At 36.8% G+C, this 13,138-nt stretch overlaps 1 protein-coding gene across 1 annotated transcript in view; it reads right to left on the bottom strand.

The window, feature by feature from the left end:
* Positions 1-3,249: 3,249 nt before the first annotated feature.
* The window catches only part of LOC309392524 (phospholipid scramblase 1-like), a 39,290-nt gene continuing 29,401 nt past the window's right edge, over positions 3,250-13,138 (bottom strand). The window contains exons 6-9 of the mRNA XM_081953841.1: positions 11,630-11,856; positions 7,071-7,232; positions 5,132-5,293; positions 3,250-3,727 (exon numbers count right to left, since the gene is read on the bottom strand). Of these exons, the coding sequence (XP_081809967.1) occupies positions 3,665-3,727; positions 5,132-5,293; positions 7,071-7,232; positions 11,630-11,856 (614 nt within the window). The 3' untranslated portion in view covers positions 3,250-3,664. The remainder of the gene's footprint in view (positions 3,728-5,131; positions 5,294-7,070; positions 7,233-11,629; positions 11,857-13,138) is intronic.

Raw genomic sequence — 13,138 nt, 5'->3', positions numbered from 1 at the left:
CTTGGATGAATTGTACTGTCACGTTGAAGAAGTGGCTGTTCCATTCCATGAAATAAATCTGTGACTGAGATCACATATTCCTTTAAGTGATGATTTCAAAATCATAGCTTGTTGAACGATAAAATTGGGAGGCAGTTTCTATCAGAATAAATTAAGAATAAACTCAGTTACAAATCAGAGTGGGTTCACATTGGATGTTAGTTGAAAGCCCAAATATAATTTGGATTATATGGTTTAGAATAAAATTCTAATTCATCTTTTTAGGCTTATGAATGTTTGCAACAGAAAAAGAGATGGGCAATCACACACCACAGATTTGTTATCAGCCACACATTTGCCAAGAAGCAAACGGGTCACATTTCTCTGAACTCCTAGTTCAGAGAATCTAGTTTTCTACTTGAAGCACTACCTTCTCTACTTGTCTTTTCTTTTTCTTTTTACAGGCAGATAGACATCAGAGGTGGGTTGCTCCTGGTAGCAACTGGTAGTGATTTGGCCTGGGTCGCAGAACCGGCAGCGACCCAAGCTTGCCATGCCCCCAAACTAATTCCCTGGTCTCTTCTGCTGTTGCCAGCATGTTTCTCTGCATGTGCAGAACAATTAACAGTTAACTGCGCATGGATGAACAATGTACGGTGGGCAGGTGAGCAAAGCACGTGCGAAGCAAACCAGTACCAACCAGTAGAGGAACTCATCCCTGATAGACATACTTCCAATTCATGTTTATTTTATATGATTAACTTGAACTATTCAAGTTGTAAACAGCAATGACTCAAGAAGACATAATGTAACATTTAAAAATATCCTTAAAAAGACAATGCAGGATAAGCGCATAATCATCCTTCTGACTCCAGGATATGGGACAGCATCTGCCAAACAATCAAAATCATACTTCCAAACACTCAAATAGGTTCAGACGAATACTGTGATCAATGGTATTAAAAAATTGTCAAGAGATTAAGAACAACTAGGAAAGTTACATTCTCCTTATCCCACCAGAGGTCCTCCACTAGAAAAATCAATGCTGCTTTAAGATTATATCCAGGCCTGACATTCAACTAAAAGGGATCCTGGGTCACCCTGGCCAAATCATCATTTCTATAATTTTCCCCCAAAACAGAAAAGGTTGAAGAAATTGTCCAACACCATTGAATCTATTGTTGGCTTCTTGTTGGTGCATTGCATGTGCGTGTGCTCATTTCTTCCTTCCCTTTTCAGCTATTCAAGATGGGGAAAAACTAGTTGAATTTCATGGAACTCTGGAGTCATATGGTGATGAGCAAACCAAAGGAAAAAGCTCAGCACTAAAGTTGAAGAAGGCCTGTGGGAAAAGCCATAGCTTGCTTCAAAGAAGGCAACAGGAAAGGAAGCACCAGCTTGGAAAACAGGGCGGGTAGGTGAGAAATATATATCTATTCAAATAGATATTTGAAGCAAGAATCTATTGAGTCTAGGGACAAAGAAATACTGCGGTTAGTGGTTGGAAATATATTGTAGAGAAACAGAGTAGATTAATATGATAGATGAAAGTGGTCTTTAAACCTATAGTAAAGATAAAGAGGGTAAAGAAAATTGATAAGGAAAGTTTAGCACTACAAGCATTGATTTAGAAGTACTGAATCTGGTGAAATGTAGTCTGAATTCCCTCCACTCCAGATAGCTCTGAGGCTGTGAAGCATGCAATGTTTGGACAGGAGAAAGGAAAAAGTAGGATAAAAATCCTCTCTAGTGATTCCCAGTGTCTATCTATAGTAGGGGGTCCTCCACCCCTGGTCTGTGGACAAGCACTGAACCAAGACATGCCAGAAATCAGTCTGTGCAAACAAGCAAAGCCCCATCCGCAAGATGCAGGCAGCATGCAAAACCACCTACCCACCCCCGTCTAGTCCACAGAAAAACCTCTCTCCACAGAACCAGTTCCTGATGCTCAAAAGGTTTGGGGCCATTGATCTATAGTGATGCAAATTGTTGCTCTGATTTGGCAAGATTTCTTTCAATGGATAAAGCATAATAAAGGAAACTATGCCGAAGTAACTCCCATGTGTTTTTCTTAGTTTGGGAGGTAGAGACTCAGGTGTAGGATATCAGGACTACTAGACAAGGGTAGGAATAAGGCATAAGAGTAAGATAATGTGCCAGGAATTATATATTTGGATAACACCATCAAGAAATAGAGTGTTTATAATTGCTTTTTATAAAATAAAAAAAATTCCTCAATTTCCCAAGTTCCAGGATTTTTGTGTCCCCATGGGTTAATCCAATGCTTAATCCAAAATCCAAAATTTCACAATTTCAAGGAAATAGAGAGTAATCTGAGAATGGATAGATATTCCCCCAACTTCTAACCATTTTGCAAGTGTTCTGGGACAAAGAGATCCAATCTGTGATAGGACCTCAATAACTCACATTAGATTCGTGGTTGTCACTGAGACCTTGGACATGAAGCAAAGGCAGACTGAAATCTCCCAGGACAAGATAGGGCTGTTTTAAAGTTTTTAATTTTTTGTTTTTTAATGTTCCTGCAATCCCTTGCATTGGTGTGGAGTCGAGGCAATTGGAGCTGAATGTTTATTGGCCGGATGCCCTTCCTGTCATCAATGTGGCGTTCGCAGCAGATATATTCTCACTGAGAAAGAAATATCTGCCTCTACCTAGGATCGAACAATCATCCTCCATTCTTTAAAGTTCTTAAATCATCCAGGTATATTTTCAGTTAAAAGAACTGTTTTAAACATTTATGGAATCTTTGGTGCTTTCTGATCTCCCTGAACATCCCTGAGATGTTTCATTATCCAACTAAATAACATTATCAGTGCTAGCAAGTTTGTTCTGAGATTAAGGAGTTTTCCTCATTTCTTGATTGCTGGTTGGTGTTAATGGATGTGCTCTGGTAGTCTTGTCCTACTTAGTAGCTGTTACAGTGATTACTTATATGTTGAAAATGATTCCTAGTTTTTTTTTCTCCTAGGGCTACTAGGTTTTTTTTTTGTTTCCTTAAGATGTTTGGTTTTAAAACTTTTATTGGACATAAAACTGACTCAATCAATTAAGGTAATCTAATTATTCTTGCTCTCAAAAGAACTTGCAAACTTACTACTCTTTGCCACTTAATAATAAGTACGGTTGAGGGTTCAGGAAAATAAGATTATTCTACGATATTGGATAGGATTGCCGGTTGGAGAACAGGCCAAAGTTAGAGCTTTAGGAAGCAAGTGTATTAATGATTCCTTAAATAAATGACTCAAAAAGGAAAATATCAACTTTATTGAATTTCCCTGTTATTTGTATGATATTGAGATATCCTCTTTGGTTCATTTTATTACTGCAACATGATACACAGAAATAAAAAAATAAAAAAGAAGACATAATAAGGCAATTTGTAATATATAAGAGCAGGAAAAAATGGCAAATGGATTATATATGTTTACTGATTGAAAATTAGCTGAATTTATATATTATATATCTTTGTTATTATATAGGGATATCAATATATTGTATATCAATATTTGACAAATGTTTTGAGTTATATGGAATATTCTGACATATATGTTATAATAGTTAAAGGTATGGTTGTAAATATTGAAATAAGCAACTTTAGAAATTAATAAAATTCTTCCTGCAAGCTTAATTCAGTGTCATGAGACTCTTAATGTCCTGATTTGAGCTAACGTCTACGTCCAGTACGATCGTTCCTTCTGTTTCCAGCATGTTCAAAAAACATGAAATCCTAAAATGTAAAAGAATAAGAAAAGCTTTAGTGAAAACAACTTCAGTCTAAAACTCTTGTTTGTTCATATTTTATATCTGCTATTCCAAAAAATAACATCTGAATTAACCTACAAACTCCTGAATGTTTGAGAAGACTGTTGGGATATCTAATAACATCTCCAAAGAAGGAGTACAGACAGTGTCTCCTCCTCTTATTACCAACCTCAAGAAGTCTACCATTTTGATAGTGTAAAAGGTTACTGACGGACTAAGTAGAACTAGGAATGCCTCATTCCTTATCACAGTCTCACCACAGGTTATTCACAAGAGCAGAAAGTGAGGTCTTAGTACCACAGCTTAGCTTGCCGCTGGACTGAAAAGAGCCCAAATAATGTATTTCATCCAAGGGTTTCCACATAGATAAAACCATCGCCTTCTCAACACTTTCCCCTCAAAAGGAGTTGGAGATTAGTTTATAATTCTCTAAAAGAGTTGAATCAAATGAGGTTTTCTTGAGGATAGATGAATTGCTACCTCTTTCAGTCACCATCTTCATCCCATTTTCCACGGCTTCCTTTTACTTTCATGAAATTGTAATTAACCTAAAAGTATATGGATCTAACCCACCTAATAGGTGGTGGAGCTGATGTCATAAAAAGAACTGTCCATTTTTCTTAAGACAATCAGGATCATATTGTCTCACAAGACCTTAAAACACACTGTCTTCACACCTATACATCAGCACTCAGTGCATATTACCTACCAACTACTATAACTTGCACAGCAAAATTTCAAGTTAAGTGAATGATCTGAGCTGCTAGGGCTAAACTTGCAGAGGTAAAATTTCTGTCTAAATTAAATCTTACACATACTAAGTTTCAATCTCCTGTTCTACACCTACTGTTGATAGTGTATAAGGTTACTACCAATAAAGAAAGTTGACATGTTGTTTATGGGTGCTAAGAGTTCATTGGGGGAACGCGGTGACTCAGTGGCTAAGATGCTGAGCTTGTCAATCAGAAAGGTTGGCAATTCAAGGGTTCGAATCCCTACCACCACATAATGGAGTGAGCTCCATTGCTTGTCCCAGCTTCTGCCAACCTAGCAGTTCGAAAGCATGTAAAAATGCAAGTAGAAAAATAGGAACCACCTTTGGTTGGAAGGTAGCAGGGTTCTATGTGCCTTTGGCATTTAGTCATGCTGGCCACATGACCATGGAGACGTCTTCCAACAGCACTGGTTCCGGATTTGAAATGGAAATGAGCGCCGTCCCCTAAAGTCGGGAACGACCTCCACATATATGCCAGGGGGACCCTTACCTTTTCCTTTAAGAGTTGATTTGTCTTAAATTCCTTTTACTAGATTCACGAACCCATTGTTTCCAGAATTCACTGTACTGTAATTCTTTAGGCCTAGGACTTACCATAAGAAAGGAAGCCCCCATTATGACTGCTTTCATATTAATATCAAGATCCATTGGAAAGCGAATTTGAAAAATGCTTGCATCTGTAGCAACCTCCCTTGCTAAACCAGTCCATTTTTTTACTATGTTTCCAATTGTAGATTTCCCATCTACAGTTTTCACCTGATTTTAAAAAGAACAAGAAAAAAAAAAACAGATTTTATCCTTTCTAAAATGTATTAAAATTTTTAATACAAACATTATGTTTAAAAAAGTACTACATCTTTCTTTCCAGTGTTTAAATTCCCCATATTGATGTACCAGATAGCATCACAATATCTCAAAGTAGCTGAATTAATTTTTATATTTCCCCACCAATTAAATGAGAAATTTCAATATAAATAAATATGTTCATTGAAAAGCATCATGTTACTTCAAGATGATCAGCACAACTCTTTTATATTTACAAATATACTATTGTTATACATTTTATGGAGTATTTTAATTATACTAATAAAAACAAATACAAATTAAACTCAGAGAGAAAGGACAGTAAAAAAATAAAAAGAATAAAGAAATAAAAATTAAAAGAAAAAAGACTGAGCTAAAGAAACAGAAAAGTAATAAATAAAGAAGTGGCTCCTAATCTTCACCACAAGAATAAACGACTTTGGGAGCTTTCCACCTTCTATAAGATTACAAAAGATATATCTTCTTCCTATTTCTTATCTATAACCAAATCTATAAAATATCAATTTTTCAACACTTGCGTCAGCAAAAAAATCCATAAAGGTGTTGCCAGAATTCCATAAAAATGCCTTATTTTATCCTTAATTAAATAATCCAATTTTATATTTCTTCCTTCTACTTCTGAAAATCTTAATCTTTAATCCATTCAGTTACTAATATAAGATTTGATTTCTCTTAAATTCTTCTTCATCTTATCACATAGGCTTCTTCAAGGCTTTAACAAGTCTCCTTTGTAGATCCAATGGAAAGACATTGTCCAGGTAATTATTTTAGTTCATTATTTGCATTTCCCTTCTTTTGTAAAACAAGTAAAAAATCCTTATCTGGACCATTCTCTTGGCTTGCCATTTGTATTTCTACTTTAAGTAACTTCTTTGTCTTTTCCAATATTTCTGATTCCATCATTGGATCTCTATAAATCCATTCTGCATCAAGCAAAATTTATTTCACATCTGCCATTTCTTCATTAACATCCTTCAAACATAATATACCCACTGAAGCAGACATCGTTATTGATATTGTAGGTATTATGGCTATTAATTTATCTCCCCTTGCCCTTTATTTTTTTAAAAAATGTTATAGTGTTTTTGTCATTTTGTAAATCTCAATTCTAATCAGAACAAAAGGCAGGATTTTTTCCCCTTTTTGGCCTGTAATATCTTTCAACTGAAATATATTCCTTCATTCTTTCCTTTTTGGAACTGCAATTGACAAGTGATAACAGTTACATTTCAAAATAACTCAGGAAAGAAATGATAAAAGATTGAGAAAGCTCGAGAAATTTAAAAGTCTTCTCATCACATGAACTGTGACTATTGACATGAATATATTACTTAAAATATTATTTGTTTGTTTGTTTTAAATGGTTCCAGAATCATAGTCGCACAACTGGCAAAGTATAACTAACAAATTAGCTCCACGAAGACGAAGTTAATATTAGAAGGTGCTGGTTTAGCCAACATATTTCATAGATATTTATGACATAAAAGGATATAAGAGAAGATAAAACTTAGACATGTTGTAAGACAAAGCTTGATAAAAACATGGGATTCCATTAAAAACAAAACTCAGTCATCTTATCTTTAATCATCAGAATTGTTAATTCTCTCCACAATAAAAAATATTCTGGAATAATTATAAATAATAAATTAGTGTATATGGTCCAGGTCTAAGGCGTTACTAATAAATAGTAAATGGAGGTTGTGTTTACCTCAAAATTAATATCCCGATAGCATTGGCAAGGCACACAAGGTGCAGTAATTTTAAGAACATTTTCTCTGGCCTCATTCTGTATAGTAAATTTTGGTAGGCATGGATGCCAGTTTTGTTTCACATACCCAATGATGTTGCCTAGAGGTGCCTGAACTTCAAGCTAAAAGAGAGAGAAAAAGGGGGGAAATCCCAGTTAATACAAAAGGTAGCTTTATAATTTTATCTAGCACAAACTACACAAACAAGATTTAATTCTGTCATAGTTAAAATCAGTGTACACTAATGCTGAAGGTTGAAATAAGAAGACTTGAGGATCTTATTTAGCAAAATTAATAGATAATGTATAGAGAACAGAAATATACCTGAGAAGGTAAATCACTTTCTTAGCCTTAAATATCTTACTATCCTTCTCTTCTAATCCCCAAAGTAGGAAGACATCTTGTCTTTCAGTGCAATCTAGTTAAGAGAGATGCTGAAATAAATTCTCAATATACACATACAAAATGATCTAAACTTAGGTTCCAAAGTAATAAGGAATTGTGCTTGGATATTAATATGGAGCCATTTGACTACTTTAGAACTATTTACTCTCAAACCTACATTCATGTATTACAACTGAAAGGCTAATTTTCCTATAAGGATAAATGTATCCACTTGGATCAGTCATGTCTACAAAAAAAGTTGTAAGTAAAGTATATTCACCCCACCCATTATAATTTTTTTCAGATCACATAGAGGACCTCTCTCACTTCAATTATCTGATAGGAGCTCAAGTATGATATCTAGTGTAGCCAAATCTCTTTTTCAGAGCAGGTCAAATCCAGCCTGAGATAATAGCAAGCTATTTGTAATTTCTTTAAAAACCCAAAAGGTTTAGATCTGGGATGGCGTACCTAAGGCTATGGAGCAATTTGTCAGGCCACGCGAGGCATTCAGCCTTTTTAAAGCCATTTTTCGCCTGCTTCAATTTTTCGCCCTGAAGTCAATTCCAGTTTGCTTGTAGGGTCGTTTTTAGTCCTCCGGAGGCTTCAGGGAAGCCTCCTGAAAGTCCCTGAAGCCTCCGGAGAGCCTCCGGGGGAAGCGGGGGTGGTGGCATGGGGGCTATTTCTGCCCTCCCCAGGCTCCTATAAAGCCTCTGGAGCCTGAGGAGAGCGAAAAAAACATGCAAAAAAGTGGGCAGCGCCTCTCATGTCAGCATGCGCACTGGGAGGATCGCATGTTACATTATGGGTGTGGCAAGCCCACACACGACCTCCCTGCACTCCCCCCCTTTATGGCACACGAGCCAAAAAAGGTTCAACATTGCTGGTCTAGATGAATAGGACAATGAAATTGTGACTATGCCATTGTGTAATATTTCCTTTGTTTTAGCCTGCCTTTTTTGCTCTAAATATCACAAATCTCTAGTTTAACATTCTAAATGTTAAACTAGAATCTCATAGAATCATAGGGCTGGAAAGGGATCTTTGGAGTTTTCTAGTCCAAACTTCTACCAAAGGCAGGAGTCCTTATACAGGTAGTCCTCAACTTACAACAGTTTGCTTAGTGATCACTTGAAGTTACAACAGCACTGAAAAAAGTGACCCATGACCATTTTTTACACTTAAGACCATTGCAGCATCCCCATAGCACAAGATTTATATTTGGATGCTTGATTGCTGGTTCATATTTATGATGGTTGCAATGTCCTCGGGCCATATGATTATCTTTTGTGATCTTTTGACAAGCAAAAGTCAATGGGGAAACCACTTAACAACCATGTTATTAGTTTAACAACTGCAGTGATTCACTTAACACATGTGGCAAGAAAAGCCATAAAATGGTGCAAAACTCACTTAACAAGTTTTTCATCAATTTGGGGCTCAATTATGATCGTAAGTTGAGGACCAGACAAATGGTTGTCTAATCTTTTCTTGAAAACTTCCAGCGACGGAGCACTTAAAACTCTGGGGAACAAGCTGTTCCACTGATTAATCATGTTAACTCTCAGGAAATTTCTTCTTTTTTTGCATTTTAGATATCTCCCTATCCATTGCATCTTGTCCTACTCTCAGGTGCAATGGAGCATAAATAAATGAAATAGGGAAGAAAATGGTAAGTGAGCACCTGTCTACCCTAGATGAGTTCAAATCACCAGGACCAGATGGATTACACCCCAGGGTTCTGAAGGAACTAGCAGACGAGATCTCAGAACCACTAAATTATATCTTTCAGAGATCCTGGAACACCGGGGAACTACCAGAGGACTGGAAAAGAGCTGATGTGATTCCCATCTTCAAAAAGATCCAGGAAACTACAGACCTATCAGCCTGACCTCAATACCAGGAAAGATTCTGGAAAAAATAATCAAGCAACGAATTTGCGAACACCTAGAAGCAAACAAAGTAATTGCCAAAAGTCAACATGGATTTGTCAAAAACAGATCATGCCAGACTAATCTTATTGCATTCTTTGATAATGTGACAAAATTAGTGGACCAGAGGAATGCCGTTGATATAGTTTACTTGGACTTCAGTAAGGCTTTTGATAAGGTAGACCATAACCTACTACTAGATAAAGTAGAAGAATGTGGGTTAGACAGCATCACCACCAGATGGATTGGTAACTGGCTGACCAACAACACTCAACGTGTAGTCCTCAATGGAACTGCATCTACATGGAGGGAAGTATGCAGTGGAGTACCCCAAGGCTCTGTTTTAGGCCCAGTACTCTTCAACATCTTCATCAATGATTTGGATGAGGGAATAAATGGGGAACTCATCAAATTTGCAGATGACACCAAGCTGGCAGAAATAGCCAACACTCCAGAAGATAGGCTGAAGGTACAGAAGGATCTTGACAAACTTGAACATTGGGCACTAGCTAATAAAATGAAATTCAATGGTGAAAAGAGTAAGGTTCTACATTTAGGCAACAAAAACGGAATGCACAGGTACAGTATAGGTGGTACCATGCTCAATAGTAGTAACTGTGAGAGGGATCTTGGAGTTCTAGTGGACAACCATTTAAATATGAGCCAGCAGTGTGCAGCAGCTGCCAAAAAAGCCAACACAATTCTAGGCTGAACAACGGTTGCAGGAACTGGGTATGTTTAGCTTAAGAGAAAGAAGGACTAGGGGAGACATGATAGCAGTGTTCCAATATCTCAGGGGTTGCCACAAAGAAGAGGGAGTCAAACTATTCTCCAAGGCCCCTGAGGGTAGAACAAGAAGCAATGGGTGGAAACTAATCAAGGAGAGAAGCAACTTAGAACTGAGGAGAAACTTCCTGACAGTTAGAACAATTAATCAGTGGAACAGCTTGCCTGCAGAAGTTGTGAATGCCCCAACACTGGAAGTCTTTAAGAAGATGTTGGATAGCCATCTGAAATGGTATAGGGTTTCCTGCCTAGGCAGGGGGTTGGACTAGAAGACCTCCAAGGTCCCTTCCAACTCTACTATTGTATTATTGTAAATAAATACTCTCTTTCTTGTGACAGCCTTTCAAGTTGCTATTGCTATTATGTCTCCTCCAAACCTTCTGGTTGTTAGATTAAATATACCTAGTTTGCTTAGCTATTCATCATATAATTTAACCTCTAGACAGCATCCTCATCTTTGTTGCTCTATGCTGCACTCTTTCTAAATCCTCAGCATCTATTTATATCAGAAACCAGAACTGGACACAATATTCCAAATATGGGCTCACTGGTGCAGTATAGAACAACTATCTCTTCCTGTGAGCTTGATGCTATTTCTCCATTGGGGCAGTCTGCGTTGGCTTTTTTGGCAGTAATAACACACCTCTGATGCACTCAAGGAATTCGATTATCTCACCAGTTTTATTTTAAAAATAGTTTTATTCTTTCTGTGTTATGTTAATATTTGTACTTGTCATATATAGTCTGGTATAACAGGTATCCTTTTGCCTATCAGTTGATGAGAGTCATGCTTTAAGGCAAAATGGTTGCTTGGAACATGATAAATTTGTGTTCAGGTGGAAATAAACTTAAGAGAGCTGTAACTATGACTTGAAAATCATAATGTAGTTTCAGAACAAAGAAAGGTCCTGCTCTTACACAATAAAAGGATCTGTTAATTACCGTTACAACCATTAGTCGCTGAATTTAATTTTTCCACAAATGAAGGAGGGCACTCATTATTGCTTGGTAACAGAATACTATTTGTTTTTCTGGTAATTCTGCAATGTCCTTGCCTCACAATTATTCTCATGAAAGAGTATAACATTAGCTACACCCCCTCCCCTTCTGCAATGTCTTTCTTCCTGAAATTTTAATGATCTTTCCTGATGATAAGTTTCTGGAAATTCAAAAGCTTGCAAATGCTTTTGTAAATATTTGGTCTATCTAGTTGTTAGAAGGCTTCCCAATTGAAACAAAGCTGTAAAATCAATCCTTTGAAATACTCTAAAACATGTAGAGAAAGACACAACTGACTTGCCAGGTTGTTGGAAGTTGCACTAGAAGGAATTCACAACAGCTGTTCTCTTGATGATAAATAAACCGATTTAATAGAAAGAATCAAAAGTTGGGCACAGGAAGGGAAAAAAGCTGCTTACCTCTTGCAGGCAACAAATACAAGGACAGCAGCAACTGGAGCAATGGAACTCTCTTGACAATTGCATCACTGGTTGGTTTGTACTGTCAAAGAGTTTTATGGTAAACGATCTCAAAGGGCCATAACAATTCAGGTTGTAGTCATCATTTTCTTCAGCAGCAAAGTATATCCAATGCCCCATGGCATTTTTTACTTCGTACTTATTACACGTTTCAAAGCCACTTATCACTGGAAAAGAAGCAAAAACATTACAATTAAAAGTGAATCTAGATGCTTATCATTAATAGGAACCGAGAAAAAAGAGAAACCAGATTCAGACTCCAATATTCAGTTCCGTAACTCATGAATACAGTATGGCAACATCCAATTTCATCAGCCAGTTCCATCTGGTCAAGGAAGGAAGGTATTTTGTGGATCCCATGAGTCAAAAAATTCTGACTGGTGGGATCTAGGAAGATAGCCTTCTCTGCCATTTTCTCTGCCTCTTCTCTGTCAAGGTTCCAACTAACACCCGTAATGAAAGAAGACTCCAACGCTTGAGTTTCCTCAAAGTTCCATTTTATTAGAGATGTCACATTGGCACATCTGGGAAAATCCAAATCTGAAAGTTTCCAAGTTTTCCCCACCCAAATGAAAGTTCAAGTTCCTGCCCAGCACCCTCATGTCCATCATATGATCCAATCATGCACCATCCAAAACTGAAGATGTTACCTTATCACAGCTGCAGGGCAAGATGGCATTGACTTTCTGAGAAAGAATGTTATTTTGATTATGTATCACCCACACACTATATAACCCCCCTCCCATTTTCCCACAGTAGAAAATGTGAAGGCCCAAATGTAAAAGATGGCTTCCAGATCTGACATTTGTCTCATCCGCTGGAACATTTCTTCCCACTGAGGTATGAGGCAGACTCCCACTTTCCTGGCCTTTCGAAAAGATGAGAAAACATGATTCTGTGGATTTGCTTGGGACACAGAGAGGAACATTCAACCATGGGGCTGGTTAGTGCCCTAAAAGTTTTTCCCCTGCTTTTCACTTAATGTTATTATTGAATTTTAATCTGTCTTGCCTCTTTTTAAAATTTATATGCCATTTTTATGTTTTAATGTTTTTATTTATACACTGGTCAGAATTCCTTGGGGATGGAGATGGGTGGTTTAGAAATTTAATAAATGAAAATAAATTGCCATGTTGATTGTCACATCCTTACTGCTCTCTCCCAGCATCTAACAAGTTTTCATTCACACGTTTATTTTTATTTATTTATTTATCACATTTTTATAGTCTCCATCACATTTGCGTGACTGTGGGATATTTATAAATGAACTTTAAAAAAACAAAAAGCAATTTTACCATACACTCTTCCCCAATTTGATGCCCAAATAATTGTAAGACCCCAAATAATGTATTGGCTAAGTATCATTGTAGATCATCTACAGAGTGCAGAGTCAATAAATAATATCAATGAATAAACATTTCAGATTTACAAAACTGTACATTTTTCTAA

Source organism: Natrix helvetica, assembly GCF_964273705.1.
Source record: "Natrix helvetica genome assembly, chromosome: 5".
Lineage (NCBI taxonomy): Eukaryota > Metazoa > Chordata > Lepidosauria > Squamata > Natricidae > Natrix > Natrix helvetica.
This window is presented reverse-complemented; position numbering and strand designations above follow the sequence as displayed.